Genomic DNA, 26,837 nt, shown 5'->3' on the forward strand with positions numbered 1-26,837 from the left:
GGGCCCTTTCAGTCCACATCCACCTGCAGACACCAAGCTTCCCCAAAATCTTAATCATTCTCCATAAAAACCATGCTGAAGAGGATCACCTCTCTTGTGAGAGAAGACTGGGAGAACTGGGTCTTTTTAGTCTGGAAAAGAGGAGAGTGAGGGGGGTCTCAAAAATGCTTGGAAACACTGAAAGGGAGGGTGTCAGCAAGATGGGACCAGGACAAGGGGTCTACTTGAACAGAAGATGTTTCACCTGAACATGAGGAGGAACTTCTTTAATTTAAGGGTGACAGTGCACTAAGACAGGCTGCCCAGAGAGGTGATGGACTGTTCATCTCTGGAGACACTCAAAACCCACCTGGACATGTTCCTGTGTGACTTTCCAGGTGATCCTGCCTTGCTAGGGGTGTTTGACATGATCTCTAGAGGTCCCTTCCGACCCCTACCATTCTGTGATTCCTGCAGCTGTTCCTCAGGAATGGCTACCTACATAATGACTGACAGGACCTGGTAAACACAGAGGGAACACAAGTGACCCTGTTCAAACTCGCTGGACCTGATCTTTAGCAACACAGAAAATGCAACTGCTGTTCTCCATCTGACTATGATGCCACAAAGAAACACAGGAGTCCGCAGATGATGATCAAATTTGATTCTGCATGTTGATTAACAGTTAATTGTAGTGTCTGATGTTGATTACACAGGCTGGCATTGAAGAAACCCAAATGGTATCACTAGATTTCTAGGCACATTCTGGATGTAGCTGTCTCTACCACAGCACTATGGTATGACATTAGAACATGCACTGTAACCACTCCTGAGGGGATGGTTCTAAACCAGAGGTAAACACATGCAAGGCACCCTCTTCAATCCAAATCATACACAATCAAATCCCAACCATCACAAATCCTTCCCAGTGTAAGGAGACGTACAGTTGCACTCAAGGTTTGATGATGATGTCTGTTTAAGATGACTCCAAAACAGGACTGGGCATGGAAGAGCAGTGGATTTTCTTTAAGGAGCACAGAACCATATGAAGATGTCCCACATATTCCTCAGCTATTAATAAAGCTGTGTGCCAATCCCAAGGAACAAGACAGGCACAGTGAGCTGTGCAACAGAACAGTGAGAGACCTGTGGTCCTTGGTCACATTCTTCCTTTGTACCTCAAGAGTATTAGAGCCAGTGGCACTTGATCACAGCTGGAGAGTTAAACGTGCTGAAGATTAAGCCTGCAGATAAATGGAGATCGGAAGGAGCCCAGGTAAAGATATCCATTGTGCTCATGTGCTTCACTAACATAAGCTACTGTCACTCCATTGGGATCATGGAAGCTTCTTCTGTAGGATCCTGTCTCACTAAGTTCAACAACAAGGCTGTATTTGGGCACAAACTTTGTCACCGTTTCCTGACTCAGCAGCTAAAAGAGAAAAAAAAAAAGGAACAAAATTAACAAGGAAAGATTTTGTTCTGAGATCCCAGACACTTGAACAGAGATCATTCCACACTCCTTGGAAGAGGCAGCTGAGAACATAGGCACATATTTTGAGTAAACAGTATTACAGAGACTCAACACATTAACTCCTGAAAAGACAACTAAAACTACAACAAACAAACAGAGCAGCAGAAACAAACTGCTCCAGCTCTAGGCTGAAAGGATGCCCACGCAGCAGATATCAGCTTCTTTTTATGTCCTGCAAGCAGCAGGCATCATGCTCTGCTCCCCACAGCAGAGTTTAAGGCTCATGTGCTGCACCAGGAAACACAACAGGTTTTACAGGGACAGCAGAGTATCAGCTGAAATGGGACAGGGATCTGCTGGAGAGGGTCCAATGGAGGGCTACGAGGATGATGAGGGGACAGGAGGGCATGGCTGATGAGGAGAGGCTGAGGGCCCTGGGGCTGCTTAGTCTGGAGAAGAGAAGGCTGAGAGGGGATTGGATAAATGTTTCTAAGTATCTGAAGGCTGCCAGGAGCTGGGGGACAGGCTCTGCTCACTGCTCCCTGGGACAGGACAAGCAGCAATGGGTGTAAGCTGCAGCACAGGAGGTTCTGCCTCAACACAAAGGGGAACTTCTTTACTGTAAGGGTCCCAGAGCACTGGCACAGGCTCCCCAGAGAGGTTGTGGAGTCTCCTTCTCTGGAGCCTTTCAAGGCCTGCCTGGATGTGTTCCTGTGTGATCTGTGTTAGATAGGATTGTCCTGCTCTGGCAGGGGGGTTGGACTCGATGATCTCCTCAGGTCCCTTCCAACCTCTAACATCTTGTGAGCCTGTGACTTCCACCATAGACACTGTTTGTTGATTTGTATTTTCAAGTCTTTCCTGTTTGAAGAGCACTACTGTTGCTTAAAAAGCCCCATTCTCCTTCTTTAGCACTTTAACCATCAGATATCTCTTACAAAATACAGAATTCCAGCTTGTCCTCATCCCAAAATGGGGTGTGACATGACAAGAAGCATAATGAGGCAGAACAAAGTGTCACCCAGCAGCATACATGACATACACATTGTCTCCCAGGATGTCTAGGGTAGTGCTTAGAACAAGGTAGACTTCCCAAGTGTTCTCCAGGCACCTGGCAGTAAGTAGTTTAGGTATATCAGGTATAAAGGTGAAGTCTTCATGTATCCAAATATAGATCCTGTGCTGCTGCATGGCTAGGGCTGAGATAGACTCTTTTTCTTTTCTGACACCAAGATTGGAGGCACATTAAGAGATGTGGACCTGCTACTCAGAGAAGCAAATGTTAGTTTTACTACCTAGGAATATAGAGGAACTCTTCCACCTGGAGACAACAACAACATATTTAACCAAGTAAGCCAATGGCATCCTGGCCTGTATTAGAAACACAGCAGGCAGCAGGAAGAGGGAGGTGATCATCCCCCTTTACTCAGCACTGGTGAGGCCACACCTCAACTATTGTGTTGAGTTCTGGGCCCCTCACTACAGGAAGGACATTGAGGTGCTGGAATGTGTAGAGAGAAGAGAAATAAGGTTGGAGAAGAGGAGGCTCAGGGCAGACCTCATTGCTGTCTACAACTATCTGAAGGGAGGCTGTAGCCAGGTGGGGTTGGGCTCTGCTGCCAGGCAACCAGCAACAGAACAAGGGGACACAGCCTCAAGTTGTGCCAGGGGAGGTCTAGGCTGGATGTTAGGAGGAAGTTGTTGTCAGAGAGAGTGATTGGCATTGGAATGGGCTGCCCAGGGAGGTGGTGGAATTGCTGTTCCTGGAGGTGTTGAGGCAAAGCTTGGCTGAGGCACTTGGTGCCATGGTCTGGTTGACTGGACAGGGCTGGGTGCTAGGTTGGACTGAATCATCTTGGAGGTCTCTTCCAACCTGGTTGATTCTATGATAATTATCTATGATAAGGTTCATGAGGGGCCTGGAGCACATGAGCTATGTGGAGCACCTAAGGCAGCTGGGGTTGTTCAGTCTGGAGAAGAGAAGGCTGAGAGGAGACCTCATTGCTCTCTACAGCTCCCTGAAGGGAGGCTGGAGTGAGGAGGAAGCAGCCTCTTCTCTTTGGTGTCAAGTGACAGGAGCAGAGGAAATGGTTTCAAGCTGTACCAGGGAAGGTTCAGGCTGGATGCTAGGAAATATTTCCTCACTGAAAGGGTTCTCAAACAGAATAGTCTGTCCAGGGCAGTGGTGGAGCTACCACCCCTGGAGTTGCTAAAGTAGCCTGTGGACTGGATGCTTGGGGACCTGGTTTAGTGCTGACCCTTCAGTGCTGGGTGGAGGGCTGGACTGGGTGATCTGTGAGGTCTCTTCCAACCAGATGGGTCCTGTGCTTCTGTGACACTAAAATAACAACCATTTAAAAAGATTCCTGTGAAGAGGAAGAAACAGGACAAAACAATATCTATCACTCCCATCCCTACACTAAGGGTGATTGGTTTTTTAATCAATTGTTGTTTTTTTTACCTTAAATATCATCCTTTTAATCCATGGTTTTTCTGACAGGAAATCCAACAAAGAAAATCCAGGATTGGGCCGGACTGCTGACATAGCTACCCAATATCCTCCAGAGCTGCTTAACCTGATATTATCTGGAAGACCAGGGAGATTCTCAACAAACATATCTGCTCCACCTTTCATCAACCCAGACACATAGTACCTGAAAGTTACAGACAGCAAGGATTAGGACATCTTCATTCAAGCACTTCACATAATAAATAAAGGGCCCCAAAATAATTGACTTTAACAAAAGAAGTTATTTCTTTCCTTACATTGGTGCAACCACATTCCTCTCCCCAGAAAACATGAAGAAAACAAGTATTGAGGGAGGCCACCTTCTTTGCCATGCTAACTAGGCATAAAGAGAGGGTAGGGCTCCTTTCATCATTTGGATCATTTCTAAACAGCCAGGAGAGGGAATTTCAGCAAAGTCTTACCTTCTGATTCGAGCCATGGTTGTTTCCTGCACAAGGACAAAGTCTTCTGCAGGAGACAGCTGGACACCATTGGGAAACCTCAGTCCCACCATTAAGACTTTCACTTCTTTTGTTACTGTGTCATATTCAAGCAAGCTAGAAAGAAAGTCGTAATAGATGGCCTTGAGTGAAGCCAAGTCTCTATTCATCCTGGTTTCATTTGCCAGGCATTCCATCTTCCTTCACATTCACTTGGTCTGAGTTAAAAGGCAGAGCAGCCAGGAAAGATTTGTTTATAAAGACAGGAGAAATATTAAGCCATTTGAGATTGGCAGCATTCAGGAAGGATTTAGGATGTGTGATGCATTAGCCTTCACACACAATCACACAGAATAGTAATGGTGGGAAGGAACACTAAATCCAACTCTCCTATCAGAGCAGGATCACTTAAAGCAGATCACACAGGGACATGTCCAGGTGGGCCTTGAAAGTCTCTGGGCAGCCTGTTCCAGTGCTCTGCCACCCTCTAAGAAGTTACTCCTCATGTTTACACAGAACTTCCTATGCTTAAGTTTATACCTATTATTTCTTGCCCTGTTACCAGAGACCACTGAGAAGAGTCTGGCTCCATCCTCTTAACACCCACCCCTCAGATATTTGAGAGCAGTAGTAGGATCCTCCCTCAGCCTCCCCTTCTCCAGGCTCAACAGCCCCAGTTCTCTCAGTCTTTCCTCATATGAGAGATGTTCCTCAGCATCTCAGTGCTGGACTCTGCCCAGCAGTTCTTTGTCATTCTTAAGCTGAGGAGCCCAGAACTGGACACAGGACTCAAGGCGAGGCCTCACCAGTGCAGAGTAGATATAGAGGAGAACCTCCCTCAGTTTGTCACACTCCTCCTAATTCATCCCAGAATACCCTTGGCCTTCTTCACCACAAGCACATACTGCTAGGTCATGGTGAACTTGTCCACCAGCACATGCAGGTCCTTTCCCTCAGAGCTGCTCTCCAGCAGGTCAGCCCCCACCCTGTCCTGCTCCATGGGGCTGTTCTTGTTGAATGTCATTGTTTCTCCCTGCCCAGCTCTCCAGCCTGCCCAGGTCACGCTGGATGGCAGTGCAGCCTGACAGGGTGTCAGCCACTTCTCCCAGTTTGGTATCATCAGCAAACCTGCTGAGGGTACAGCCTGTCCCTTCACCCAGGTCACTGATGAACACATTGAATGGTGCTGGAGCCAGTACTGACCCAAGGGGACACCACCAGCCTTTCAAACATGCTCCATGCGAGTTCTCTTAAACGAAAAAGAGGTCTCACTAGAATCACAGAATCACCTGGTTTGGAAGGGACCTCTGAAAGTCACCAACTCCCCTGCAGTGAGCAGGAACACTCACACATTCTCTCACCCTTTCCTGAGCAGTGCAGTGTTTGCACAGGTGGTTCTATTAAGGTGAAGACCAAGGAAGTGGTGGAGCCCACTCAAGCAGCCGAGCTGACAAGCAGTTCCGTGCCCCGGGGCAGAGATACTTGCCGTCCATCATCCGTGCCTTCCAGAGTCAGGAACAGGTAGTCTCGTCTTTGCCACTTGCTGCTGGAGTCAGTGAAGTAGATCTTCCTCCCATCCTGGGTGACTGTAAGATCATTCAAAAATGACAGCTTCTGCCCTTCAATGAGTGTTTTGGTTGACACAAGCATTTTCGTTTCACCTGGTTACAAAAAGGAGGAGAAAGAGAGACACACATGACAAGACTTTTTTATGTCCTCCCCTGGCAGTGAGTTAAATACTGCCAGGAAACTAGCAGGCACTTCACCTTTCAGCCAGTTGTGCTTCTGTTAGGTGATAAGGTTTTGGGTTGAAGTGAATATATCTTTATCAATGATCTAGGCCAGGGGATTGAGTGCACTTTCAGTATGTTTGCAGATGACACGAAGGTGGGAGGCAGTGTTGACCTGCTTGAGGGTAGGAAGGATCTGCAGGTTCTGGACAGGCTGTATGGATGGGCCAACACCAAGCATAAGAGAGCCAACAAGGCCAAGTGGCAGATCCTGCACTTGAGTCATGACAACCCCACGCAATGCTCTAGGCCTGGGGCAGAGAGGTTGGAGAGATGCCAGACAGAGACCTCGGGGTGCTGATCAACAGCCTGATGAAGATGAGCCAGCAGTGCACTCACTGGCCAGAAGACCAACACCATTCTGGCCTGGACCAGGAATATTGTGACTGGCAGGACCACAGCAGTGATTCCCCCCTGTACTCAGCACTGGTGAGGCCATACCTTGAATTCTGAGTTCACATTTGAAGGGCTCACTACAAGAAGAACATTGAGGTGCTGGAGCATAGGACAATAAAGTTGGTGAAGAGTCTGAATAACAGGTCTGGTGCAGAGCAGCTGAGGGAAGTGGGGTTGTTTCATCTGGAGAAGAGGAGGCTGAGGGGAGACCTCATGGCTCTCTGCAGATCCCTGAGAGGATGGCATTAGGTGGGTGTTCAGTCTTTTCTCCCTAGTAACAAGTGATATGAGAAGAGGACATGGCCTCATGTTGCTGCAGGGGAGGTTTAGGCTGGACATTTGTCATGGAGGACCTATAGGCCCAAAATAGGCTTATCCCTGTTTACCTACCAAACAGACACAAAAGGGACACAACAGAGCTGGTGCCATGAAGCCTGCCCAGGGCCCAGGCTGTGGAACGTGGTTGTGTAACCCACGGGCCCAGCTTAGGGCCTGCTGGGTGCAAGGCCTGTGCTCTTCCCATGTCTGGGGGAGCCAGGCCTGTGGACCCTGCCTAATTTGGTATGTTTTGGCTGACTGCCAAAAGCTGACTGGCCATTCTGTGTCCAAAGGGCAATGAATCTCAGCCCACACTGATAAAAGGAGATGTGCAGGTGAACAACCTGCCTCTGCTCCCCTGCTCTGTGCCTGCTCTCTCTGCTGTGCCCAGCCCTGCTGCCATTGCACACTGCCTCATTGCTGCCTGCTAAACTCCACTGCCACCAGTTACCAAGAGCAGACCCTGGGTGCCTGCAGGTGATCAGCCTGTGTGGCCAGTGTGACACCGTGCTGAGACTGCACCACATCTGCCTCTGCCCCTGAAGGCCCTGCCTAGAATCCCTGCACATACACACAGATGGTCCAGAAGCAGCCAGGAGACAAGGGCAGAGATTGTCTGCGTCCTGTCCCCAGGAACCAGGAAGATTCAAGCCTCAACATCCAACAAGACAGAGTCCCCTGGAAGCATTTGGGCACTGTCTGGACTGTGGCTACCCCTGTGAGGGTAATAATGATCTGTGAGTAAATGCTTCAATGCCTCTTTGTGATTCTCTACTGCCTTCTGCCACAGAGCAGACAGAGCTTGGGCCCAGCTGCTGGGCAAGCAGTGAATTGACCCCCAGCGGCGTTTGACCGCAGGGATTTTCTCTCTCTGCTCATTGTTTGAATGTTTGCTAGACAATAATAGTTCTGTTTGGTGTTATTCCTAGAATGTCTTCCATAACCATGTGAGAACAAATGTTAATATTAAAATTCAGTGGTTGGGGGTGGCAAGAGTGCAGAATATTACAACAAATAAATTATGTATTTTTAATAAAATATCATCTTGCACCAATTAATTTCCCCTCCACAACAGTATTAAAAGAAATTTCTTCACTGGAAGGGTTCTCAAGGACTGGAACAGGCTCCCCAGGAAGGTGACTGAATCCCCATCCCTGGAGGTGTTTCAAAGAGGCAGAGATGTGGTGCTGAGGGATGCAGTTTAGCACCAGCCTTGGCAGAGTTAGGTAACGGCTGGACTCAATGATCCTTAAAGTCTTTTCCAACCAAAATGATCTTCTGTGTCTATGAAGGACCAGGAGAAAACAGTTCAGAAGAGCCAAGCTGGTAGATCAAGTTACCTATTGATAAGGGCTGCATTCTCCACGTTTCTAAAGCTCATGTGAAACAAAGTGCAAACTCAGGTCTCAAATCTCACAGAAGGCTGCTTGCAAACCAATCACTACTGCACAATCCTTTAGCAACAGAGTAGTACTTGCTGAGCATTAAGACTTTGGTGGGCTCACCACACTGCTCTGCACAGCCAGATCTGCTACATATCAACCAGGCAAGCTATTAAAAATTAACCCACATCTACTGAAGCCATCTTTGGGCAGAGTTTGGGTTTGTTTGTTTGCCTGTCTTTCTCACCACAGAGCACTTCCCCAAAAGCAGGAAACTCCACTGCCTCATTTGTGCAGGAGGCTGGCAGCTGCCTGCCACCAAAAGAGTAGACTTTGATCAGTGCCCTCCCAGAGCCACACAGTACAAACCCTTGTCCTACACCTCACCTAGCATTTGGTGGCCTCCCTTTTCCCACCCAAAGCCAGTGTGGAGATGTGAACTGTCAGAAAATCAACCCTACATGACAGCAAGTGTTGCTTTTTGACAGCACAGCACCTAAAACTGAGATCTGACTCAGGGACATACAATGAAGGGCAGTGCCTTTCTCAGCAGGACAAGCCACTTAGAATCATGGCAAGTTGGCTATGGAAAGGACCTCTATAGATTAACCCCTCTGTCAAAGCAGGATCACCCAGGGCAGGCCACACAGGAATGCATCCAGGCAGGTTCTGACAGTCTTCAGAGAAGGAGACTCCACAACCTCTCTGGGAAGCCTGCCCCAGGGCTCCGCCACTCTCACAGTAAGAAAGTTTCACCTTGAGGTGGAGCTTGCTGTGTTCCAGCTTATGACCACTGCTCCTTGTCCTGTTACTGGGCACCACCAAAGAGAGCCTGGCACCTTCATCCTCACCCACCCCTCGGATACTTACAGACATTAAGAAGATCCCCTCTCAGCCTTCTCAAGACTAAACATCCCCAGGTCTCCCAGAAGAGATCTCTTCACAGAAGAGATTTCCAAGTCCCTCCATCATCCTCATAGCTCTCAATTGGACTCTCTCCAGCAGATCCCTGTTTCTCTTGAACTGAGGAGTCCAAAGCTGGACATGATATTCCAGATGTGGTCTCACCAGGGCAGAGCAGAGGGGATGGGGAAACCCCCTAGACCTGCTGGACACACTTTTCTTGATGCACAAAGGATACCATTGGCCTTCTTGGCCACAAGGGCACACTGCTGTCCCATGGAGAACTTACTGTCCACTAGCACCCCAAACTCTTTCTCCATGGAGCTGTTTTCCAGCAGGATGACCCTTGGTCTGTACTGGTGCCTGGTGTGTTCCTTCCCAGATACAGGGCTCTATGCTTGTCCTTACTGGACTTCAAGATGTTTCCTTTCACCCAGCTCTCCAGCCTGTTCAGACCTCATTGGATGAGTGTCAGCCAAACAAAACTTGCTGAGGGTGCACTCAATCCTCCCCAATCCAGGTCACTGATCTTCAGCTGCACCAAAATACATCTTTCTTCCCTTTCTATAGATTGAAGTCACAGGGAAGCTAAGAGCCTTTCACTGTCACACACTGAGATCAAGGCCAAACCAAAAGCACAGCAAACATGACAAAAAGTTTATGTAACAACATTTCCACCCCCAGGCTCTATGAAAACTGGAACAGCTACACAGAGCTTTAGCTGCAGATCCTAAGGCACTCATTTTGACAACCAAAAGTGTATGTAACCAGAAAACAAGCCACTGATAACCATGATACAGACAGAGAGAGGAAATAATTGCTACAAGAACATAAATAGCAAGCCCTTGTGTGCCATGTTTCATCCAGACAACTCCAACACACTGTAGAAAGAAGGCAGGCACTGTTTTGCCTGCAGTGTCTGGCAAACCTGCAAACAATGTCAAACTTTGGCAGTGGAAGAGAATTTCTGAACAGAAAAGTCATACCTGTATCAGGATGGACTTCATAGAGTCCATAATAGGCATCAGCCACAAAAAGGGTGTTATTTGGCCCCACTCTGATGCCAAGTGGCCTTCCACATGTTGGCTCATCTTCACGGCTTCCTACAGAAAGAATTTGGAGATGGTTTCCCAAAGAGAAATGAATACAACTCAGTGAGGCTACCAGCACAGGCCAGACTCTGGCCTGACTAAACTCTATGCCCAGCAACATAGACATTCATTAAAGAAATTATTCTTACTTCCACTGGGTGAAACAGCTCCAGCTCTTCACAAACATCACAGAATAAATCCAGTTGGAAGAGACCTCAAAGACCACCCAGTCCAACCCCAGACCCAGCACTGAAGGGTTAACACTAAACCACGCTCCCAAGGACCAGGTCCACACATTGCTTAAACACCTCCGGGGATGGTGACTCCACACTGCCCTGGGTAGACAATTCCAATGTTTGAGAACCCCCTCTGTGAAGAAATATTTCCCAGCATCCAGCCTGAAGCTCCTCTGGTGCAGCTTGAAAACATTTCCTCTGCTTCTGTCACTTGACACCAAGGAGAAGTGCTTAGGCCCCTCCTCACTCCAATCTCTCTTCATGGAGCTGTGGAGAGTCATGAGGTCTCCTCTTCTCCCGACTGAACAAACACAGCTCCCTCTGCTACTCCCCACAGGCCGTGTGCTCCAGGCCCTTCATGAGCCTCATTGCCCTTCTCTGGACAGCACCTCAACGTCCTTCGTATAGTGAGTGGCCCAGAACTGCACACACTACTAAAGGTGTGGCCTCACCAGTGCTGAGTACAGGGGGATGATCCCTTCCCTGTTCCTGCTGGCCAGTGTTCCTAATCCAAGGCAGGGTGCCACTGGCTTTCTTGGCCACCTGAGCACTGTTGGAGGCGAGTGACAAGTGGAGTCCCTCAGGGGTCAGTCCTGGGACCAGTCTTGTTCAACATCTTTGTGGGTGCCATGGACAGAGGCACTGAGTGCAGCCTCAGCAAGTCTGCTGAACACACCAAGCTGTGTGGTGCAGCAGTCAGGCTGGAGTGCAGGGATCCATACAGAGGAAACTGGACAAGCTGCAGAGGTGGGCACAAGCCAACCTCAGGAGGTTCAGCAAGACCAAGTGCAGGGTCCTGCATCTGGGTCAGGGCAACCCCAGGTACAACTCCAGGCTGGGCAGTGAGTGGCTGGAGAGCAGCCCTGAGGAGAGGGACTTGGGGGTGCTGAAAGAGTAAGGGCTGTTCAGTTTGGAGAAAAGGAGGCTCCCAGGTGACCTTCTTGTAGCCTTCCAGTATCTAAAAGGGGCCTAGAAAAAAAGCTGGGGAGGGATTTTTCATGATACCAGGGAGTGACAGGACTGGGGGGAATGGAGCAAAGCTGGAGATAGGTAGGTTCAGACTGGAGGTGAGGAGGAAGTTGTTGAGCATGAGAGTGGTGAGAGGCTGGAATGGGTTGCCCAGGGAGGTAGTTGAGGCCCCAATCCTGGAGGTGTTTAAGGCCAGGTTGGCTGAGGCTGTGGGCAGCCTGCTCTAGGGTAGGGTGTCCCTGCCCATGGGAGTGGGGTTGGAACTGGCTGATCCTTGTGGTCCCTTCCAACCCTGACTGATTCTATGACTCATGTACAGTCAACTCAACCAATACTTCCAGGTCCCTCTCCAAGTTACAGTTTTCCAACCACACATCCCCAGGTCTGTAGCTTACTGTGGGGTGGTTTCACCAGTCTAGAGATAATCCTATCATTTCCCAGGCTGGTAGCTAGCTAAATAGGTTAGAAAATTTACCTAAAGGTTGATTCTCCAAAATAATCTCCTGGAGTCCTGAAGAATAAGGACCTCAGGACGTCACTGGATTCCCTGGATTGACAGGGGTTCTTCCATAGAGGTGTGCTACGGGCACGTAAGATGAAAGGGACATGAAGGGATCATTCCAGTAAGCCTGGGTCCTTGAGCAACCTGGTCTAGCAGGAAGTGGACTTGCCCATGGCAGGAGGGTTGGAACCAGATGAACCATTCTATGATTCTCTGATCTGTTGCCTGAAAGACTAGCAAGAGAGATCTCTGGAGAAAGCAATCAGCTATGGCCTTTCCATTTCCAGCCCCAAGTTAAGGAGGGCAAGACAGAAGAGCAGGCTCCCCCACTATCTCTTAGGACCCCAGAGAAATAAAGCACCATAATCTTCCCACCTTTCTCAAGCTGCACACACACAAGAGAAATGAGTAGCAGAAAGGTGATTTTTCATATCCAACTCAAACTCCTATTTATGCCTTTGAGTGCAGCAGAGCACTGGGACAGGCTGCTCAGAGAGGCTGTAGAGTCTCCTTCTCTGGAGGCTTTCAAAACGCACCTGGATGTATTCCTGTGCAACCTGCTTTAGGGGTTGGACTAGATGATCTCTGGAGGTCCCTTCTAGTATCTACAATTCTGTGATCTTTTACTGACAGGTCATACACGCTCCAGCCTCATGAGAGTGCAGATTTTGCAGTCACAACATAAAAATCCCTTACTATTAAATGCTACTGCTGGGAACAAAGTCCTTTGTTACCAAGAGCACTTATTCCCTTCTGGCCTTTTGTTCTCCTGCTCCCTGCAGTGCTTGCATACACATTTCCATTCATACTTCATTCACCCAAACACATCAATATTTGCCTCCAGAGGAAGACAGGCACTTGAAGAAGCAATCCAGAGTATCAGTTTCATCAACACAACCCAGATGTTTTCAGGCACGTACAGGAGCTGTCACTCACCACAGGGCCCATGGCCAATTCTGGCTATCGTTTCTATTTCCCCATTTTCAATTTTGATAATCTTCCCATCAGCTGTCCCAGTAAAGAGCACATCTGCAAAAAGAAAACTGCTGTTAGTAGCTTAATGGCAAAACTGTCCTAGGATTCTACTAGTATGAAGTAGAATTCATGTTTGAGATCTAGGGAAGTTATGCTCATCTTCAGTTATAGCAAAAGAGGGAAGGGGAATAGGAAGGCAAATAAGACTCTTTAGTTAGAGCTCTTCCAACTCAAAAAGATGAAGGATTTAAGCCTCAGGAGTTATGAGTATGGGATACAAAGCTTTTCACTCATAAACTACCAAAATCCTTGGTTCAAGGATAAAAGAAGAGCAGCTGAGGGAACTGAGATTGTTTAGTCTGGAGAAGAGGAGGCCAAGGGGAGATCTCATTGCTCTCTGCAACTCCCTCAAAGGAGGCTGGAGTGAAGTGAGGTTGGTCTCTTCTCTGTAGTAATAACTGACAGGATGAGGGGCAATGGCCTCAAATTGCAGCAGGGGAGGAAGTTTAGGTTGGAGACTGAAAGAAAATTCTTCACTGAAAAGGTTCTCAAGGATGGGAGTAGGCTCCCTGGGGAAGTGGTTGAATCCCCATCCCTGGAGGTGTTTAAAAGACACAGAGATGTGGGGCTGAGAAGCATAGTCTAGCAATGGACTTGGTAGCATTAGTGGTTGATGACCTTAAAGGTCTTTTCCAACCAAAATGAGTCTATGACTAAATATATACACACATAAATATACACACTTTATTGTTATACACACACAGAGAATCACAGAATCATTATGGCCGGAAAAGACCTTGAAGATTTGAGTCCAGCTGTAACCCAGCTACCATGACCACTAAACTATCTCCTGAAGCACCATATCTACACACTTCTTGAACACCTCCAGGGGTGAGAACTCCACCACCTCTCTGGGTAGCCTATTCCAATGCCTGTCCTGTCCTTCAGGAAAGAAATTTTCCCTCATATCCAACCTTAACATCCCCTGGTACAATTTCAGCCATTTCCTCTCGTTCTGCCACCTGATACCAGGGAGGAGAGACCAACCCCCACCTCCCTCCAACCCCTGTTGTAGAGAACAGTAAGATCTCTTAGCCTCCTGTTCTCTCACACAACAGACTCTCCAAAGCTCTCACTACCTTAGCTGCTCTTCCCTGGACATCCTCCAGTACCTTCATGTCTTTCTTATACTCTGAAAACTGAACCCAGTATTTAAGCTGTGGCCTCATCAATGCTGAGTACAGGGACATGATCACTTTCTTGGTCCTGCTGGTCACACTATTCTTGATCCAGGCCACAATGCTGGTAGCCTTCTTGGTCACCTGGGCACACAATATATACACAAACACACACAAAGTGATTGCTATGCCATTACAAACCTAACTACCTCGTTAAGAAACTGCTCAGAGGTGGCACAGGTTTGCCACTTGGGGATAACAAGCCCTAAGAGAGAAGTACAGAATGGTATTTGTAAAGCATGTAGCAGCACCAAAATGTAGCTGTGCTATTTATTAATTTCAGGTTTATTTCTGTCATACAAGCAATAATGAACACCACAAACCTCAGCTGCCCCAGGGCCAGTGACCATTACAGGAGTAGCCAGTGGCCTGTAAATATTAACTCCCAGTTAAGAGCTGGAGGCATGCTGCAAACAGCTTCCAGAGTTTGTTTTAAAGCTGTGTTGCAGAACAAATCTTCAGTGATGGAGCAACATTTAGAGATCCTACTGTAAGAGCTTCTTTTGCCAGTGCTTACCCCCAATATTGGCAATGGACTCTGGCCCAACCAGCTGATTTTCCCACAACCGCTCAGCTTTTCGCAACTTGACGTTGGGCTCGAGCACGCCCGCCAGGAGGGGAGGTTCCTTCAGGCTGCAAAACACAACACAGCCCTCATGAGGCCTTGCACTCTTGAGTAACACACTGGATCGGTGTCCTCACGGTTTGCCAACTCCTGCAGACCTGATCTATGCTTTATACGCAGCATATTTCAAAAGAAAACACAGCTGACAAGGTGCAACTGTGACTCCTGCTCACCAAGGATCATCATTTTCTGGTTCTGCTGATCAGAAAATCTGCAGTTCTGTGTTCTCTGTGCCTAGTTCTGGTGGCCCAGCACAAGGAGGACATTAAACTGCTGGAGGAGGTGCAGAGGAGGACACAAAGATGATTAGAGGGCTGAAGTGCCTTCCATATGGAGACAGCCTGTGCAAGTTGGGGCTGTTCAGACTGAAGAGAAGGCTCTGGGGAAACCTTAGAGAAACCTTCCAGTACCTGAAGAGGGCTACAAGAAAGCTGGGGAGGAACTTTTGCCAAGGCAGACCAAATCCTCTAGGCTTTCAAAATTAGTTTGGCTGCAATCTATTTCAGGGAATGGAGTTTTGTTAAACTCACCTACAGCAGAAAGCATTTCATTAAGGTCTGCAATAAGGCTGCTTATAGCTATCCTATTGGTGAGATTTGTAAGCAGCACCCTACCACATGAACAGTTCCTTTCCTCATGAACAGTTTCTTTCAACTTTAGAGGTATTTACAGTGCTGTGGCTCCTTTCTTGTTAGCTGCTCACACATATTTAGCAGACTGCATTTTTGCCTCCTTCAGAATGCCAGGAGCACTAAGCAGCCTATGGAAGCAGTCAACGTGTTTCATCCCCAGCCTCTCCCACCACTCTGTTGATTGACTGTCAAACTAAGTATTTGATACAGACCTTGACTGAGAGGTTTATGAATCCAAACAGGGCAGAATTCACCTAGCTGCACTCCTTTATGAGGTTTAAATATAACATTGGGAGGAAAAGGTTCTTCACTTCGAGGCTAGCAGAGCACTGGAATAGGCTGCTCAGAGATATTCTGGAGTCTCCTTCTCTAGAAGCATTCCAAACAGGCCTAGATGTGTTCCTGTGTGACTTATTCTAAGTGATCCTGCTCCAGCAAGGTTGTTGGACAAGACGATCTTCAGAGGTCCCCACCATGCTGTGACTCTGTGATCACCACATGGCTCTGCTGGCACAAAGCCCCAAATTTCCCCAGTCAGGTTCTCCATTGCCAATTCCATTCTCAGATAACAGACCCTCTTTGACAGAAATGTAATTGCAGCTTAGTCCTTACAGAATCATAGAATCAACCAGGTTGGAAGAGACCTCCAAGCTCACCCAGCCCAACCTAGCACCCAGCCCTGTCCAGTCAACCAGACCATGGCACTAAGTGCCTCAGCCAGGCTTTGCTTCAACACCTCCAGGGACAGCGACTCCACCACCTCCCTGGGCAGCCCATTCCAATGCCAATCACTCTCTCTGACAACAACTTCCTCCTAACATCCAGCCTAGACCTCCCCTGATTGCACAACTTGAGACTGTGTCCCCTTGTTCTATTGGTGGTTGCCTGGGAGAAGAACCCAACCCCACCCGGCTACAGCCTCCCTTCAGGTAGTTGTAGACAGCAATGAGCTCTGCCCTGAGCCTCCTCTTCTGCAGGCTGCTCAGCCCCAGCTCCCTCAGCCTCCCCTCACAGGGCTGTGCTCCAGGCCTTTCACCAGCTTCGTTGCCCTTCTCTGGACACCTTCCAGTTGTTGTCTCACAGAAGGCAAGAGTGCACAGAAGTGACCACAAGCTCCATGGACAACTTGGACAGCAAAAAATCATTCTGTAGGCTAATGACTAAAAGAAAAATTGTCAGTAGTGACACAGAAGGCACTACACAGCTCACAAGCAGGCAGGGTATGGGAAGCAAGCCACAGCAGTGGACAGAACTGCAAACACTTCTCCATTTTGGAGCTGTTGGGTACAAGGTAGGACTCAATCTTAGAGGTCTTTTCCAACCTTAATGACTCTATAACTATTTCTTAATCCAGTTAGAACCACTCTGCACAGGTAACACTGGTTTGCTGAAAATAAAAAGCCAAAAAAAACAGAACACAAAGAAGTTATGCTTCAACAACACTTCTTTCAAAACAAACTTACCTTATAGGCTGAGGGTCTATAGGAGAATCCAGTAGAAGAGTTACTCCAAGCAGGGGCACAGTCAGAGATGCAGCCAAAGTCAAGAAGGTAACACGGAACACCTTGCTGCTGTAAGTGCTGCCAAAACCAGACAAGAAACAGGATTAACATACTAAGGTAGTTTAAGACACAACAGTGTTTAAACATTCTTTAACAGCATCTTTGCTTCACTTCTGCCCAACTACCACCCCAAATGTCCTATAAATTCTATTTTAAACTTGTCACTGTAAGAAAAAGGGATGTTTATCCAGTCTTGACATACTGGCACCATATGAGACATGGTAATCACAGAGTCATTTCAGTTGGAAAAGATCTTTAAGATCATAAAATCCACTGTAAACCTAATTCTGTCAAGTCCACCAAACCCATTTGTGCAGTATCTTGGCAGAATCCACCCCTAGGCAGGCACTTGCACACTTATTTGAAGTCAGAGAGACCAACTAGAAAAAAGGCAAAACCAAACATGCTTTGAGACCACCACAGAAACACAAGCATATGAGCTACACCAATTCCACACAACCTTCTACCAGCCTGTGCTCCCATGCACAGGTTTCACAACATGCTACAAGTCACAGCTGACTGAAAAATACACAAATACAGAAAAAGCTCAGACAAGCAAAAACCCCAACCAACAAAACCCAAACCCAAGAAACGGCAAGGAGGTGATGTTGTCTGGTTGGAGGATTCTTTTACTTTGATCTCTGGTTTTGGCAATGCTTTTTATCCCGATGCAAATTTTGGATGAGAAGTAATTTTCCCCCAATATTCAATCTTTATAAACCTCCCCTGGTGCAACCTGAGCCATTCCTTCTCCTCTTATCTCTTTTTCCTAGGGAGAAGAGTCCAACATTCACCTTGCTCCAAACTCTTTTCAAGGAGTTGTAGGGAGCAAAGAAGTCTCCCTTCAGCCTTCTCTTTTCCAGATTAAACAATCCCAGCTCCCTCAGCTGCTCCTCACCAGACCTGTTCCCCAGACCCTTCCCCAGCTTTGTTGCCTTTCTCTGCATCTGTTCCAGCACCTCAATGTCTTTCTTATAGTGAGGGGCCCAAAACAGAACCCAGCATTCAAGGGGTGGCTTGACCAGTGCTGAGTACACAGCATCAATCTCTGCCCTGGTCCTGCTGGCCACACTATTTCTGATCCTAGCCTTGAACTGGAAAAGCAGCTGCCACCATTTTAGCTCCTCTGAACCATTTATGGGCACAGCCAGCCTGTCCCCTTGTAGTGAAAACTCAACACAAACAGTGCCTGTTAGCTCTGCATTCATCCCTGGACTGCCTCCACTGCTTTGCCTTCATTAGCCAATCACCCAGATAATGGGAAAGACGAACTCCTGACCCAAGCACAAATACCACAGCTGGAAAGCTAAGGACATGGACTTGCAGTACATCAAGGTAACCTTTGGGGATTATCAAACAGAGCCACAAGGCCAGGACTAGGCCTGCATTTGGTCACTGCATGAGTGCACACTGTACATAATGCATCACAGCTCTCTCCTGATGGCATGACTAGTGCCAGCCCCTCTCTTCTGGCAGCAGACGGAGCTGTGCCCCATTTTTCTCAGCAAGCCACCACAAGTCATCATGCAAATCACTAAGCTGTGCCAAGGTGATGCTGACAGAGCTGTACTGCTAGTCCCAAGTCACAAGTAATCAGCCCATTGCAAGAAGTGTCACTAGAACACACCAAGAACAGCTACTGCTGTTGGTCAGCAGACTTGCCCCAGCTCCACAAGGTATTCACTACCCCAGTCTACTTCCCTTCCACCAGTATGCCCAAGGTACTCCTGCTCTTAGATATATTAAACAAGAGAAGTTATTTCTCACACAAGATCCCAGCATTACCATTATGAAGTGGTCTGAGCATAGGACCAGTCTTTTATCAGTGGTGTCCAGTGACAGGACAAGGGGTAACAGGCACAAACTTGAACAGAAGAATTTCCATCTGAACACAAGGAAGAACTTCTGTACTGTAAGGGTGATGGAGCACCAGGACAGGCTGCCCAGAGAGGTGGTGAAGCCTCCTTCTCTGAAGACATTCCAAACCCACCTGCATGTGCTCCTGGGTGACCTTCTCTAAGTGAACCTGCCCTGGCAGGGGGGGTGGACTTGATGATCTCCAGAGTTCCCTTCTGACCCTTACCATTCTGTGATTCAGCAGTGGTACCCCACTAACACTGTCTCCATCTGAGCAGGATCAAGGTGTGAAACTGCTTCAAACAAGCTTTCTCCACTACATGACCCCTTCCAAGAGCCAGACTGCCCATATAGTGCCATTAGATTTCAGCACTTACAGCTCTAACAGTAGGTATCTCATAGAAGCAACAACCTCCCAGTCTGTTTCCCCTCATATCCTGGGTGCTTGAGATACAAGGTGACCCCCAAGTTTGCACAGACTTCAGCTTTTGAAGGACAGTGGAAGGACAAGGTTGCCAGTTGAAAGCTCAATACTGTAAGATGAAAAGTATTGTCAGCAGACACCTCAGCACCTTTGTGACAGCTGAGCCCAGCTTACTGGAAAAAAAAAAAGCAGCAGATAAAGATGAATGGGAACTCATCTGCCAAAAGCAACTTAATTACAGCTCCTGAAAAGCATCATTTAAGTAAAGGTCATACCTCTGAGCCTCATTCAAATCTGCAAGGAATTAACAACAGAGAAAAAAGGCAGGAGCAAGGTGACAAACAAACTCACTTCAAGCCTGCAAACTGTGAGAGCCACTTTAAAACAGACACTGCTGAATATAAAGCTGTGGGAATTTAAAGAAACCAACGAGCCTTGTGTTAAAAACAAACAATAAACTAAGTCAGCTTCTCAGAATCCTTACAAACTAAACAAAATATACCTGCTACAGAACAATGACAACTGTAACTTACTGCGTTGAGAAATGGAAAGAGTTAAGAGTTACAAAAATGCCAGGGTCTACCCAAGGCCTGAAGGCTTTTTCTGCACAGAACTGCAATAAAACAAGTTCTCTTTAGCCTGTTTATCAATGATCTGCACAAGGCAATTGAGTACACCCTCACTAAGTTTGTAGATGGCACTACATTGGGTGGCAGTCTTGATCTGCTGGAGGGTAGGAAGGCTCTGCAGAGGGACCTGGACAGGCTGCATCAATGGACAGAGGCCAAGTGAATGAGCTATGACAAGGCCAAGGGCCAGCTCCTGCACTTGAGTAACAACAACCCCACACAACATTCCAGGCTTGGGGCAAAGCAGCTGGAAAGCTGCCCAGTAGAAAAGGACCTGGGGGTGCTGGTTGATGGATGGCTGAACACGAGCCAGCAGCATGCTCAAGTGGCCAAGGCCAGCAGCAGCCTGGCCTCTACAAGTAATAATGTGGCCAGCAGGAGTTAGGAAGTGATTGTGCCCGTGTACTCAGCACTGTTGAGGCCACATCTTGAGCTCTGGGGCCAGTTTCAGGCTCCTCACTACAGGAAAGACCTTAAGGTGCTGGAGCATGTCCAGAGAAGGGCAGCAAAGCTGCTGAAGGATGTGGAGAACAGGTCTGGTGTGGAGTGGCTGAGAGATCTCAGTTCTTTAGTCTGGAAAAGAGCAGGCTGAGGGGACACCTCATTGTTCTCTACAACTCCCTAAAAGTAGTTTCCAGCAAGGTAGAGGTCAGTGTCTTCTCCTTAGTTATCATTTGAGAGAACAAGAGGGAAATGGTCTGAAATTGTGCCAGGGGAGGTATCAGTTGGATATGAGGAATAAATTCCTTCCTGCAAGAGTGGTCAGGCATTGGAACAGGCTGGCCAGGGAGATGGTGGAGTCACTGCCCCTGGAGGTGTTAAAGAAGCATGGAGATGTGTCACTTTGGGACATGGTTTAATGGCCACAGTGGTCTTACAACTAAGGTAGGACTCAATGATCTTAGCAGTCTCTGTCAATCAAATCAGCTCTATGATTGTAAGGATCTCAAGTCTGTGTCAGCTGGTTACTGCATGGCTGACAAAGAACACAGATTTAGGACAACAACTAGACAGAATTACTGACACTGAGCAGCACACCAGAAAGCCTTAGCCAGTTGTGTTTATGATAAATAATCCTACACAGATGTGATGGTTTGGGTGTTCTCTGCCCCCCCACACTTTAGAAATCACCCAGGCTAGACTCAGCCAGCTCTGGAAATGGAATGAAGCTTTGTATTTACAGCTTAGCACAACAGACAAGCAGATAGTTACAGTATATACAGTGATAGACAGACATAGACAAGGGAAAAGGTAATACAGAAACACAGCAGCCCTCCCAGAAACCTGAGTCCCCAAGAGGGGCTCCCAACCACCCCTTCACCTTCCCCCTACCCCTCTCAACCTTACCCCAGTCCCAAGGAAGAATGGAGGTTTGGCCAGAGGTTAAGAAGTAAAGTAGGTTAGCCCAAAATGGAGGGTGAGGTTAGAGAGATGCAGCTCAGCCAGTAGCCCCAGCCAGAGTGGTTATCTAATGGTTTTATTTCTCATTCCTACACATCTCAGCAAGCCTGTGAGTGAAGTAGACATCACCACTGTTTTCCTTCCACAGCCTGCAATCTAATTCTTCTCACCAGAACATTCTAGCCTGCTTCAAACTAGCACAAAGGATTCCAGCCACACATCTCCGTAACACAATTTACCAGGGCTCCAGCAATTTAGTTGTCACCGAGAACTCAAAAGAGAAGCTACTGCACAGCACTCAAAGAGAGACAGAAAGCTGGCAAGGCCGTATTGTGGGTCAGCACAGCGAGGAGGCTGCCTCATCCTCTTGGTTTCTTGGGAAACCAGAGTGGAAAGGAACTGTCAAGGAGACCAAAGAAGGACCTGAGAGTGCTGATAGTGAACAATTTCACCATGAGCCAGCACTGTGTCCTTGTGGCATTAAGAGGAGTGCGGTCAGCAGGTTGAGGGAGGTTGTCCTCCTCCTCTACTCTGCCCCAGGGAAGTCACACCTGGAATACTATGTCCAGTTCTGGGCTCCCCAGTTCCAGAGGGACAGAGAACAATGGCAAGAGTCCAGCAGAAGGACATAAAGATGATGAGACAACTGCAGCATCTCTCTGATGAAGGAAGGGTGACAGATGTGGGTCTCTTTAGCCTGGAAAAGAGAACACCGAGAGAAGATCCTCTCAATACTGATCAATATCCGAAGGGTGAGTATCAAGCAGATGGGGCTGGGCTGCTTTCAGTGGTGCCCAGTGATAGGACAAGGTGCAAAATGCACAAACTACAGCACAGGAGGTTTCATCCAAATGTAAGAGAAAACTTTTTTCCTGTGAGTGTGCTGAAGCACTGGACCAGGCTGTGCAGAGAGGTTGTGGAGTTTTCTTCTCCTGAGACCTTTGAAATCCACCTGGACACATTCCTGTGCAACTTGATCAAGAAAAACCTGCTCTAGCAGGGAGGTTGGACCAGATGATCTTCATAGGTCCCTTCCAACCCCCACCAGTCTACAATTCTGTGATTCTGAGAGTTTCTACCATGATTCCCAGACAGAGAAAGGACAGCCTCCAAAATTGCTTCCACTGGTTTCATGCCTAACACTCTCATGAGAACAAGACCTGTGGATATACTCTGGATCATTGCTGGAGCTCTAGAAATTCAACTAATTAGAGCAAAATTACCAAGAAAGATGAAGCTAGGAAAAACAGTCTCTCAAGGCATGAGATGCTCATGTTCTCCTTCAAAAACAGGTTAGGTATATACAGTCATTCATTCTGATGACCCTGAAGAGCAAGGATAAGAATGTGCAATGTGCTGAAATGGGAAGAGACAGAATAGATGATGGACCAAAGTATTACGACTCATCAGTTACTTTAATCAGTGGAAGACAAAGCAAACACCATCATTTAAAGGTCTTTTCCAACACTAATGATTCTATGATTTTTTTATTGCAGCTGTGCCCTTTAGCTACACTGAATTGTTCAGAAAATTCCTGCACAGAAAATTGGAAATGGAATCTTCAACTCAGCCACACACAAATAGACTGTCCATAAGGTTATTTCACAGTATCACAGTATTACCAAAGTGGGAAGAGACCTCACAGATCATCAAGTCCAACCCTTCACCACAGAGCTCAAGGCCAGACCATGGCACCAAGTGCCACGTCCAATCCTGCCTTGAACAGCTCCAGGGACGGCGACTCCACCACCTCCCCGGGCAGCCCATTCCAGTGTCCAATGACTCTCTCAGGGAAGAACTTTCTCCTCACCTCAAGCTTAAATTTCCCCTGGCATAGCTTGAGGCTGTGTCCTCTTGTTCTGGTGCTGGCCACCTGAGAGAAGAAAGCAACCTCCTCCTGGCCACAACCTCCCCTCAGGTAGTTGTAGACAGCAATAAGGTCTCCCCTGAGCCTCCTCTTCTCCAGGCTAACCAATCCCAGCTCCTTCAGCCTCTCCTCGTAGGGCTGTGCTCAAGGCCTCTCCCCAGCCTCGTCGCCCTTCTCTGGACACGCTCAAGCATCTCAATGTCCCTCCTAAACTGGGGGGGGGGGACCAAAATGAAAGAATGCAGTTTCACTGATTTCACCTGAGAAACACACAAGCCAGCCTTTAAAATGCAGATTACTCTTACACAACATAAGCAAACTAGAGTTACGCAGGACTTAATCACACCCACAATAAAGCTGAGCAAGCCACAATGGAATAACCATTATTTCTTGACTAACCAAAGCTAAATAGTACTTAAAAAGTGGCCAGGCAGTGGAATAGGTTGCCCAGAGAGGCAGGAGAGTCAGCATCCCTGGGGTGTTCATGAAACATATGGACACAGCACTTTGCATCACGGTTTAATGGCCATGGTAGTGTTATGCTGATGGTTGGACCTGATGATCTTAGAGATCTTTTCCAAGTGAAACAATTCCATGATCCTATAAATGGACCCATTGGGGAAAAAAATAAGTAAATAAACTTTTTTTTGGTCAAAAGCTCTTCCTGCAGCTCAGCACAAGGTGTGTAGGGCCTTCTAAAACCCCTCCTCCCTCTTCTAGCCACCTCTGGCAGAAGAAGGAGCACCAGAGAGAGAAGCATCCCCTGTAGCACCGAGGTGCTGGGAGGCCAGGGGTGCCACTGACCAAACGAGGAGGGGAGCCAATGCCCCACTCTCCACAGACCCAGGGCAGCCAGTGGGTTCCTTCAGCTTCACCCAGGCCAGCCTCTCCCAGTGCACTATGACCCAGACCTGAGCCTCCACCAACTATGTCGGGCCCGGCTACTAGAATTATGGAACGGTTTGGGTTGGAAAAGACCTTAAAGATCAGCTAGTTCCAGCCCCCCCTGCCATGGACAGGGACACCTTCCAGTGACCCAGGCCCTGTCTAACCTGGCCTTTACCACTTCCAGGGAGGGAGCATCCACAACCTCCCTGGGCAACCTGTTCCAGGGTCTCACCACCCTCACTGGAAAGAATTTCTTCCTAAGATCCAGTCTAAATCTCCCCTCCTCAAGCTTCAGCCCTGCAGGCTGGTGGAAGCTCTCTGCTTCCTGCACGCCTCCCGTCAGACTCCACTCACACTTTGCCCGGGGACCACTCTACAGCCTCAGATCCGCTCGGGCTCCCCTGCCAACTCACCGACCCTCCCTGGCCACACCGGACCCTTCCCTCGGGCCCAGCATGAACCCGGCCCCGGCAACCCGCCGACCATCACCGCGAGGGGCAGGCCGGTCGCCCTCCCCCGCTCCCTCAAGCCAGGCCTGCCCCGCTCCCGCCGCCACCGGCAGGCCGCTCTCGCTTCCCCATGCCAGGAGGGTGGCGCCGGGCACTACCTGCCTGCCTTGGCCTCCTGCGCCGGGCCCTACCTGCCTGCCTTGGCCTCCTGCGCCGGGCCCTACCTGCCTGCCTTGGCCTCCTGCGCCGGGCTGTCCTCGGTGATGACCTGCGGGCGGAGCGGCCGGCGCTGCCGCAGGCCCTCCGCCTCATTCATGCTGCCGCCGCCGCGCACCGGCACTGCCGGCCCCGCCTTCCCCACACCCGCACAGCCCTCCCGAGAGCCGCCTCCGGAGAGCCGCCTCCCGGAGAGCCCTTCCCGAGAGCCGCCTCCCGAGAGCCGCCTCCCGGAGAGCCCTTCCCGGAGAGCCCTTCCCGAGAGCCGCCTCCCGAGAGCCGCCTCCCGGAGAGCCCTTCCCGAGAGCCGCCTCCCGAGAGCCGCCTCCCGGAGAGCCCTTCCCGAGAGCCCTTCCCGAGAGCCCCTCCCGAGAGCCGCCTCCCGGAGAGCCCTTCCCGAGAGCCGCCTCCCGAGAGCCGCCTCCCGAGAGCCCCTCCCGAGAGCCGCCTCCTCGGCTGCGGCCCCTCGCCCCGCGGGGCCCGCTGCGCCGCGCTTCAGGCCGGCCCGGTGCGTCCGCCCCCGCTCAAGCCCACCCCCTACGCGTCCACAAACGGCCCCGCAGCCATGGAGAGCCCAGCGCGTTCCGGTGCTGCCTCCCGAGCGGTGCGGGCTCCCGGGGCAGAGTCGGGCTTGCAGCCTTGCCTCTCCCCGGCCGCGGCCTGGGCAGCGGCGAGCGTGAGCGGCAGGGCCCGCGGGATGGCGCCAGGAGCCCGCGGAGCAGGCGGCGGAGCGGGGAGGGCTCAGGTGCGGCGGCAGCCTGAAGGCGGTTGCGGGACACAGACAAGGCAAAGCCGTCGGTGGCTCCCGAAGCTGCTTACAAGGGTGTAAGCTGAAGGAGCTGCGAGGCCTCAAATGCATTACCTGTCCCCCTCGATGACTCGCACACCCACTGGCTCCCCAGTTCAGGGGGGACAAGGAACCGCTGGAAAGTCCAGCAGAAAGCTGCTGGATGCTGAGGGGGCTGGAACTGAGAGATCGGTTCTGGGCCCCTGAGCTCAAGAAGGACCTGCTGGAAAGAGCCCGGTGCAGAGCCACAGAGATGAAGGGAGTGGAACACCTTGGCCTGGGTGAGGGCACAGAGTGCACTGCCAGCAGGTTGCTGCTGACACCAACCTGGCTGCAGTGGCTGCCACACCAGGAGGCTGTGCTGCCATTCAGACAGACCGGGACAGGCTGCAGGGGTGGGCAGGGAGAAACTGAATGAAATCCAACAAGGGCAAGTGCAGAGCCTGGCACCTGGGAAAGAACAGCCCCAGGGAGCAGTGTAGGTTGGGGACTGACCTGTTGGAAGGCAGCAAAGGGGAAAAGGACCTGGGGAGTGCTAATGGATGGGAAGTTAACCATCAGCCAGCAGTGTGCTCTTGTGGCCAGGAGGGCCAAGGCCATTCTGGAGTGTATTAGAAGGGCTGTGGCTGGTAGGCCAAGAGGTTCTCCTGCCCCTCTACTCTGCCCTGCTGAGGACACATCTGGAGTACTCTGTCCAGTTCGGGGCCCCCTGTTCAAGAGGGACATTGAACTGCTTGAGGGACAGTGCAGAGCCACAAAGCTGATTAAGGGAGTGGAACATCTCTCTTACAAGGAGAGGCTGAGGGAGCTGAGGCTGTGCTGCTTGGAGAGGAGGAGACTGAGAGGTGACCTCACTGAGATGGTTATAAATATGCAAAGGGTGAGTGGCAGGAGGCTGGAGCCAGGCTCTGCTGGGTGATGCCAGTGACAGCACAAGGGGCAGTGGGTGGAGGTGGAGGCAGAGGAAGTTTCATGGAAACATGAGGAGGAATTTTTTCACTGTTGGGGATGGCAGAGCACTGGGACAGGCTGCCCAGAGAGGCTGTGGAGTCTCCCTCTCTGGAGACTTTCAAGACCCATCTGGATACATTTCTGTGGGACCTGTCCTGGGTGATCCTGCTCTAGAAGGGGATTGGACTAGATAATCTGAGGTCACTTCCAACACCTACCTTTCTGTGGACCGAGATGGATTCTGTGCACTGAGGTGGGAGAGATGATACTTGCACCTCCCACTGTTTGTCAGCCCATAAGCTCCAAGACCACCACCTTTACTCCTCTCTCGATCTTTTGGGTAACAC

At 49.4% G+C, this 26,837-nt stretch overlaps 1 protein-coding gene across 3 annotated transcripts; it reads right to left on the reverse strand.

Annotated features, from left to right (window-relative positions):
* Nucleotides 1–628: 628 nt before the first annotated feature.
* Nucleotides 629–24,921, reverse strand: APMAP (adipocyte plasma membrane associated protein). 3 transcript variants are annotated; one of them, XM_064164643.1, is made up of 9 exons: nucleotides 24,761–24,921; nucleotides 16,923–17,039; nucleotides 14,720–14,835; nucleotides 12,926–13,018; nucleotides 10,178–10,294; nucleotides 5,889–6,063; nucleotides 4,385–4,519; nucleotides 3,915–4,107; nucleotides 629–1,411 (listed from the first exon to the last, which is right to left on the reverse strand). In XM_064164643.1, exons 1-9 carry the CDS (start codon nucleotides 24,850–24,852, stop codon nucleotides 1,202–1,204), a joined length of 1,248 nt encoding a protein of 415 aa, XP_064020713.1. In that variant the 5' UTR covers nucleotides 24,853–24,921; the 3' UTR covers nucleotides 629–1,201. The 3 variants fall into 3 exon arrangements, with proteins under 3 accessions (XP_064020713.1, XP_064020714.1, XP_064020715.1); XM_064164644.1 differs by lacking the exon at nucleotides 24,761–24,921 and adding an exon at nucleotides 19,256–19,448; XM_064164645.1 differs by lacking the exon at nucleotides 10,178–10,294.
* Between the last annotated feature and the right edge of the window lie 1,916 nt (nucleotides 24,922–26,837).

The sequence above is a fragment of the Pogoniulus pusillus genome, chromosome 25, assembly GCF_015220805.1.
Source record: "Pogoniulus pusillus isolate bPogPus1 chromosome 25, bPogPus1.pri, whole genome shotgun sequence".
NCBI lineage: Eukaryota > Metazoa > Chordata > Aves > Piciformes > Lybiidae > Pogoniulus > Pogoniulus pusillus.